Source organism: Oryx dammah, unplaced genomic scaffold (genome assembly GCF_014754425.2).
Source record: "Oryx dammah isolate SB20612 unplaced genomic scaffold, SCBI_Odam_1.1 HiC_scaffold_4, whole genome shotgun sequence".
Taxonomy (NCBI): domain Eukaryota; kingdom Metazoa; phylum Chordata; class Mammalia; order Artiodactyla; family Bovidae; genus Oryx; species Oryx dammah.
Window position 1 is genome coordinate 28,133,728 of NW_024070188.1, and position 9,063 is coordinate 28,142,790.

At 37.9% G+C, this 9,063-nt stretch overlaps 1 protein-coding gene across 4 annotated transcripts in view; it reads left to right on the forward strand.

Moving 5' to 3' along the window:
* Positions 1–9,063, forward strand: part of AK9 (adenylate kinase 9) — a 122,677-nt gene that overhangs the window by 60,255 nt on the left and 53,359 nt on the right. For all 4 annotated transcript variants that reach the window (XM_040238517.1, XM_040238515.1, XM_040238518.1 and 1 more), the window contains 4 exons: positions 1,263–1,419; positions 2,249–2,363; positions 5,057–5,132; positions 6,270–6,423. In XM_040238517.1, the coding sequence (XP_040094451.1) occupies positions 1,263–1,419; positions 2,249–2,363; positions 5,057–5,132; positions 6,270–6,423 (502 nt within the window). The remainder of the gene's footprint in view (positions 1–1,262; positions 1,420–2,248; positions 2,364–5,056; positions 5,133–6,269; positions 6,424–9,063) is intronic.

A 9,063-nucleotide genomic window follows, 5' to 3' on the forward strand; every position in this document is an offset into this window, starting at 1 on the left:
ACATTACACTCTCAGTACTTATTTATCTTGGAACTGGAAGTTTGTACCTTTTGACCATGCATGTGTGCGTGCTAAGTTGCTTCAGTCATGTCCAACTCTTTGTGATCCTATGGACTGTAGTCTGCCAGGCTCCTCTGTCCATGGGATTCTCTAGGCAAGAATGCTGGAGTGGGTTGCCATGCCCTCCTCCAGGGGATCTTCCTGACCCAGGGATCTAACCCACATCTCTTGCGGCTCCTGCATTGCCAGTGAATTCTTTATTGCTGAGCCACCTGGGAAGCCCTACCTTTTGACCTTTTCACCCATTGCTCCTCACCTCTTCCTCCGTCTCTAGCAGCCACCAATCTCTTCTCTATGAATTTGGTTTTTCTAGATTCCACAAAAAATGGGTCATATAGTATTTGTCTTTCTCTAACTTATTTCACTTATACTACTTCATTATAGCTTTTCCCTCCTAATTCTCTTATGTGAAACTTTTCAAAGTGTTTAAAATTCTTTTTTTTCCCCCCAAATGCTCTTCATTCAGATGGAAATTTCAAAAAGCAGGTAAATCTGCATAAGCCAAAGGGTTACACTGGTCCCCTCAAGATTTCTTTCCCTTGACTTCTAATATTCTGTGACTTCCTGATTGCATACAGATTTGTCTAAAACCTTCAGAACTGGTGTATTCACAGACCCACATCACTAATCTCCACATTTGTACTGAAGCTGTTATAATTGGGTGGCCGGTGGAAGATAGTTTAGCAGAACTCACAAAGCACCTGCAAGATTTGTTTTGAACCAGTTTCTTTCTACAGCTGTTAATAAACATCTCAGGACCTCTCAGCTCTCACACTAAAGGCTAAAAATCTAAAGGGAAGTAAAGAGCATTGTCACTTAAAAAGGCAGCCTGAGCCTGGACCTGGTGACTCAAAGAGTAGACCACGGACCGTCGTCACCTGAGACCATGTTAGAAATACAGACTCATGGGCCCTTACCCTTGACCTTCTGAGTCAGGATCCAGATTCTGTAATACTGAATAAGATATAGCAAGCATGTTTTGTTATATTTATTTAACAGAGGCTTTTGCTTCTTGTTCTTAATGTACAGCTTTAGTGCTTTCAAATTGTTTCTCTTTTTAAATTAAAATTTCTCTTTTTTTTCTTCTGAAAGTCAGAAGAACTCAAAAGATATTTGGTTAAGGTCCATAAAAGTGATATATCAGGGTAACATCCTTGACTTGGGGACCTATGATGGTAATTTCAGTGTGTCATTTTTCACAGGTAGTTGAAGAAAACAAGAACAGGTTTTATGGTGCCCCCAAATATGGAGGATGGATCCTGGACAACTGCCCTGTTGTGAAAGAACTCTGGATGGTCTTAGTCGACAAAGGAGTTCTACCCGATTTAGTCATCTGTTTATCAAACACAGAAAACAATGGTTGGTAAATACTTATCATGTCAATTCAGAGTGAAGTTTTTACTGCTGATAATATTTTTAGTTTATGTTTTTATGAACTATGAAATGGAAAACTCTCCACCTTCCCTGGGTACAACAAATACCACCCAGCAGTCCCTTCATGACCTCGAGGTACACAAAAGGAAACATCCAACCACTGAGTAGGTGGCCGCGGATGGTATGCTAGGTCACTGGATGCTCAATAGTCTCTTATCATTATTCTCTGGAGCTGAGCATTTAACAACCCTCATTCCAGTCAGCATTATAACTTCTGAATGAAAAATATATAAGGCTGAGGGCAAAACTATCTGTTAATCCTTTTTCCCCTCAAATGGGAAATACTAAGTAGATAAAGATAGCAGAATTAAATTTTAATTTCTGTCACTGTGTGTAAAGCTATAGTAATAAAAAAAATTATGGCACTACCAGAAAAAAATGACATAGACCAATCAAACAGAATAAAGAGCCCAGAGATAAACTCACACATATATAGTCAACTAATCTTTGATAAGGGAGCCAAAAATATTCTGTTATTTTGCATCTTAAGGACATGTATTTGAAAAGAAAATTTCCAGGGGCAGACTGTATTATACTACTTTTTATGTTTTAGTTACTTATAGTATGTCAATATATACCTTTTAAAAAGGATTTAAGATGGTCTCAAAAAATCTGGGCTCTATTTATATAAATACTTAAAGGAAAATATATTTGGATATAGACAGAAATAATTTTTCATTTCTAATTTCCAAAATATATCTCATTATATTTTATAGAGCCTCAAAATTAATATTACTCTTTATCTGTATTTCAGGAAAATATCTATATAATAGACTGTATTTAGAGAATAAACAAGAAATTGACTCTAAGATTTTGGAAAGATTATTAGATGAACTACTAAAGGAAAGAAAAGAGGAAGAAGCAGCAAGGTAATCTGCCTGGCACAATAAATGAGATTAATTAACCTTTTACAACTGTTAAAAATCTACGTATAATTTATATTTATAAAATGTCTTTAACATCAAAACAGGCCTACTAACAAGATCCAATTCTAATTCTAAGAAAAATAGTAATTTCACAAATATTGCCAGAATCTCTAAAGTATATAGCTGTGGATATTTTCACAGTCCCAAATCAGACATTCTAAACCAAATGTTTACTTTCAAAATACGTTGTAAAAAAAAAAAAAAAATGTCCTGGTAGTCCAGAGGCTAAAGCTCCCAATGTAGGGGGCCTGGGTTCGATCCTTGGTTGGGGAACTAGATCCCATATACCTCAACTAAGAGTTTGAATGTTGCAACTAAGACCCAGTGCAGTCAAATAAATAAATATATTTTTAAAAATGAACATAAAGTATATATTTTCTACTCTATTTATCTGTGACTTACTTTTACTAACTAGAATCCACAGATCAAAGAAATAATATAAAAAGTGAAAATACACTTGTGTCATATGACTGAAATTCAAAGCTTGACTAAGTTCTACATAAGGTAAAGAACAAGACTGCTGCTAAGTCGTGTCAGTCGTCTCCGACTCTGTGTGACCCCATAGATAGCAGCTCACCAGGTTCCCCTGTCCCGGGGTTTCTCCAGGCAAGAATACTGCAGTGGGTTGCCATTGCTTTCTCCCAAGAACAAGACTAGTTATTTATAACTTATAGGTTCAACATCAAATGCTTATTCTTGGGACTTCCTGGTGGTTCAGTGGCTAAGACTCTGAGCTCCCAATATGGAGGATGTCAACTCAATCCCTGGTGGGATAACTAGATCCCACATGCCACATTAAGACTTGGTGCAGCCAAATAAATTAATTAATTAAATACTTTAAAAAAAATTGGTCAGAGATGCAGTGCAACTTGGTTGGAAAAGAGATAAAATTTAAAGGATTTAGAATTACATTTTTGGCCAAATATCTACAGACATGCTGATTCTACCTGTTTTCCAGCATCAGTTTCCAAATGTGCTGGTCAAATGCAAGATAATTTCTTTTATCACCATCTGTCTTTGACTTACCCAAGTAGTATATGGAAGTAGCTAGAAACTGGCAGCAAAATTCTTCTTCCTCCTTGTCAGATCTTAGATTCTTAGCAGCAGCAACATATAGTATCCAGGTTTTGGATGAGGAAAGCATCACAAAAGAGCCCTACCTAACTAGATAAGTAGAAGAATTGCCAGTTCACACACTACCAAGTAGGGAAGCCATGCAGAAACAATGCTCAGTAGTCTCAAAGGTCTGGGTCATGAACAAGAGAACTCAAATTACATTAAGACTTCAGTCTGGATCACAGGGTCACAGGGTTTAGAATATAGTGAGACAACACTTCCTATTAACAAGAAACAGGATTTGTGGTCCAGTGATTATGAATCTGCCTGCCAGTTCAGGGGACACTGGTTCAATCCCTGGTCTGGGAAGATTCCACATGTCTCAGGGCAACCAAGCCCATGTACCACAACTATAGAGCCTACAGTCTAGAGTCTGCGAGCTGCAACTGCTGAAGCCCACACACCCTAAAGCCCATGCTCTGCAACAAGAGAAGCCACCTCAGTGTGGAGCTCAAGCATCACAACTAGAGTGGAGCCCCTGCTTGCACAGCTAGAGAAGGGCCCGGGTGCAGCAACAGAGGCCCAGCACAGCCCAAAATAAATAAAACAAGGTACACACTGTTGGGAGGAGAGGTATAGTGATATATTTGAAGAGAAGATGTATAAAGATTTTCAAAGGAAGGGGAAAAGGACACCAAAAGAGTATGAGAGAATGACCCACCTACAGAACAGTCTGATGAAGCCTGTCCAGAGGGGCCTACTCATATGAATGGGCTCTGCTCCACTTAACTGGTCCCCTGTTGGTGACTGCTCGATACAGTTTTTTGATACTGTTTTTAAAGATGCAGTCAACATTCTTATACATGTTTCTTTGTGTAATAGTATGCCAATACCTGAGGGCTAAATTCCTAGTTCTTCAACCCTAATGAAAAAGATTCCTCATCCCAAACCTCTTTAAATGTCATCATTACTTTGTTGAAAAGAAAATAAATTTTCTGAATACAAAGAAAATTTGCAGATTTTCAACTTACTCATACAGAAAAAAATTTAAAGTGCAAAAAATGTGAAATAAAATTTAAAAACTGTCAGAATGCCACCATCCATAGATAATTACTATTAACAGTTTGATTCATTTTATTCTAGTCTTTTAATCTTCATTTATATACATTTTAAATAAAAAATTTGTATTATACATAGTTTTATATTCTACCTTTTTTCACTTAACTCTATGTTGTAAACATTTCTCATTTAATCAGAGGGAAAATGATACAAATTCTCCCAGCTTAGAGTTAGACAATTCTTTATCAATTTTTCCAGGTTTCCTAATTAATAGCCAGAGTTTTTTAAATACAACATTTTAACTTTTCTTACCAAAAAAATCCCCAAAACACACAAAAAATTCTGAAAATTAACTAGCCTCAATATGAGTAAATTAAATGTTTATGTGGTAAAGTAAAAAGTATAGTGAATATTATAAATGATTTATTCTTTATTTTTACCATTATAAGCCTTAAATTCTATGATATTGTAAGATATTTGAATTTCCGAAGATAACTACATTTTGGACCTTTTCATTTCAGAAAAGTCAAGGAAGAGGCATTAAGAACAGAAGAAGAAAATCGAAAGCTATTGGAAGCTATGACTGCAAAAGCAAAAGGCAAACAAAAGATTATATGATTAATAATGTGTCATTTGATTTTGTATTGTGACTGCAAAGTTGCAGTATTTACAGAGAATTATAAACAGAGTGACCGTGTTTCCCAGTTTGCCCATTAGAGTCCAGGTTTACGCTAAGGTTCCTGAAATATTTGTTTGACTCCCTCTCCTTCTCATTGTGTTCCAATTTGGATAATACACTGTATGATCACAGCAGTAATGAATTCATAGAAAATGGATTCCTGACACAGACATCTACTCATCCACCTTGTAAGAAGGATACACAGCAGGACCAGTATGTGCAACATGTCTTTACATTTTCTAGTAAGCACATAAAAAATAAAAAGAAACAAATGAAATGAATTACAATCATCCCTCAATATCCATCAAGAACTGGTCCCAGGACTCCGGCAGATACCAAAAATTCGGGAATTCTTAAGTCCCTTATATATAATGTCATAGTATGTGTGTATAACCTAAACACATCGGCATATACTTTAAATCATCTCTAGATAACTTATAATGCCTAATAAAATGTAAATGCTATGTAAATAGTTGCTAGCAAATTCAAGTTTTGCTTTTTGGAACTTTCTGAAAATTTTTTTCAAATATTTTCAACTTGTGGTTGATTGAATCCATGGATACAGAACCTGAAGATTCAGAAAACCAACTGTATATTTTATTTAATATACTATATTCAAATTATTATTTTAACATAAAGCAAATTATGTTAAATTTAATTAATATTGATTAATGCATGTAATCAATGCAAAAATTATTGATATGTTTTTATATTCAGTTTTTCACACAAAGTCTCTGAAGCCCATTGCGTATTTTACACTCACCGCACATCTCAGTTTGGACTAGCGGCTATGTATCAGATAGTGCAGGAATAGCCATTCCTTATTAAATGGACATTAGGGCTGTTTCCTGTCTTTTACTGTTATAATATTTGGGACTGCTGTATGCTATGGCATATATTTGGGAATATATTTTATATTCTATTTTAATAGATATAATACATAGAGACTGTATCTATCTTTTTCATTAAGCATCATGCTCCAGGGGTTGTTCCCAATTAAATATCTGCTGACTTAAACTAAATAATTTATTTCTTCTCATTTTTTTCTATAAGCCGAAGAAACTGAAGCCGAGGCTTTTGAGGATATTGAAGGTGAAGAGTCTGAACTTCACGAAGGGTCTGAGACCCCTGAGGTTGCTGAGGAGACCAGGGGGGTCTTACCCGAGGAGTCTGACATTTTTGAGGTCCCAGAAACAGAACATGAATCAGGTTAGACTTTTATTAAAATGTGTGTCCTTAATTCCCCTGCTGCCTATTGGCATGTTTGTGTGCATGTCTGTATGTCTGTTGATGTGGTATAAAGTGGAAGCAGGTTGAGATTGCAGAGATGTGGCCCCAGAGAGCAGCAGGTGGCTGAAAGTATGGTAAGAAAGCTGAGTGCTCTGCCTGGGTGCTGGCACTCTTGTCAGGGTCTGCTATATAATTTGGGGGGCACAATGTTCAAATATCAGGGAAAAAGACTCATTAAAAGTACAAGAACATAAAGCTCTTTCTTTCCTTCCATGGTCTCTCTTAACTTGTCATAGTACTTTATGTTTCCTGTTTAAAGTCATTCTAAGAAAAATTAAAATTTTAAGTTCTTAAGCATGAATTTTACCATTCATCTTTATGTTGCCCAATGCCACTTTTAAATGCAAACCTAAGAAAGGATGTGATGAGGTTCCATAGTCATTCATGTCTCTTTAAATGCCATTACCTTCATTCTGCATCTGGAGCAAGTTCTAATTTGAAAGGGAACCATGGTCAGACCTGTCAGCATCTTCCCATCCCCAAATCACTAAGTTACACTTATTCCCACACATCGTGGGCCCTCTTAGAATTCTGTACTCATGATGGGGTATCAGGAACGCTCATAGGAATGAGATGGCAAAGAATGGCAGACAGATCTCTGCTCACAGGCGTGCCCTATTGTCGCACTGGAGTCCTTTTGGGTTTTGCTTACAAAACTCTGTTCAAAGATCAAAATGACAACCAAAGTGGATTAAACAAAGTATGGGGCCATTCTGGGCAAGAGATACAGGACACCCACGCAGCTTATATACCCATGAAGCCAGCCCTCCTCAAATGTCCAGTTCGGTGGGTTGGGACAGGGCAAGAAGGAGTCTATAAGGCAATGAAAGTCACTCTCAGGACTGGAGAGTGGACTTAAGCAGCAAGATCGGGCACTTTACCATGGTGGAAGCAGGGCTTATAAATGCCTCGCAGCACAATTAGTGTTGAATTACTCCCTCTTCTCTTGAGTATTAAACATTATAGATTCTATTGAAAGAGGACCCAACTATTGTTTTCGCTAACTTGCAGGACAGTTTCCACAAGATTACAGAATGGCTATATATAGATTTTTAAAATATATATGTGTGTGTGTGAGACACACAAAACTTGTGTCTCAGAACTAGGAAAGACTAAGGGGTGAGAAGAAAGATAATTAGTCTTTCCTTCTCTGAAACTATCTATACTACATCTGTACGTGAATCATGTCTTTTATTATCCAGGAAAGCAGTTGTTGATCTGTATCTTCAAAAGTGCTATTAGTTGAGATTCTCCTCAGTTTCACCACACCTACACCCACAACTGAGACTTTGGCCACTTTATGGTCTTTTGGAATATCTTTATGGGTATCTCAAGAAATTAAAAGAATGCTCAGGCATTTTTGATGCCATGTGAATAGAAGTTTGAATGATATTTAACAAGAGTTATCAGAACTGTATGTATCAATTGTTATTATGGTCAACGTCCTTTTGTGTATTTAAGAATATTCTTCATTTTCTACCTTATTTTATTATGTATTTTTATGGCTCCCTGGAACCAAGCAGTGGGTTCGTGTGTTTGCAGCATAGAAAACTAAACTCTGACCGCAGATATCTTCAGCAAAGTAAGGGCTTAGTAGTAGGATGCCAAGCGAGGGAGTGGGAGACAAGCCTGAGATCCACTCCAACTTGGTCTTTGAATTGGGGGCGTTTAAGGAGGAGAGGGCTTCCCAGGTGGCACTAGTAGTAAAGAACTCACCTGCCAATGCAGGTGACATGGGTTTGATCCCTGGGTCAGGAAGATCCCCTGGAGGAGGGCGTGGCAACCCACTCCAGTATTCTTGCCTGGAGAATCCCATGGACAGAGGAGCCTTGTGGGCTGCAGTCCATAGGGCTGCAAAGAGTCGGACATGAATGAAGCAACTTAGCTCATGCACAAAGGGGAAGAACAAAGAATCTTCAGTTAATCATCATCCTGTGACATTTCTTAATCATTGTTTTGGGGGTCAAGATGCCTACTGTTTATGAATCTTTTTATGAGTTTCTGGTGATTCATGATCCAGGGATCTGTTAGCTCATCTTGCCCTGGAGAAACAACCTGAGTATGTACATTAATGATGCTATCTGATTCTGGTTGATTAGTGTTCACTTAGCACAGAATGGGCTACCGTTTATGGGGTCGCACAGAGTCAGACATGACTGAAGTGACTTAGCAGCAGCAGCAGCAGCACAGAAATGAGGTCAGAGGGGACAAGAAAGGGAATAACATTTTGAATAAAGAGATTAATCATAAACTCAGCAGGGGAACTCGGTTTTAGGGGAAATCAGTAGGCAATGGCACCCCACTCCAGTACTCTTGCCTGGAAAATCACATGGATTGAGGAGCCTGGTAGGCTGCAGTCCATGGGGTCGCTGAGAGTTAGACATGACTGAGCGACTTCACTTTCACTTTTCACTTTCATGCATTGGAGAAGGAAATGGCAACCCACTCCAGTGTTCTTGCTTGGAGAATCCCAGGGACGGCAGAGCCTGGTGGGCTGCCATCTATGGGGTCGCACAGAGTCGGACACGACTGAGCGACTTAGCAGCAGCAGTACTTTAC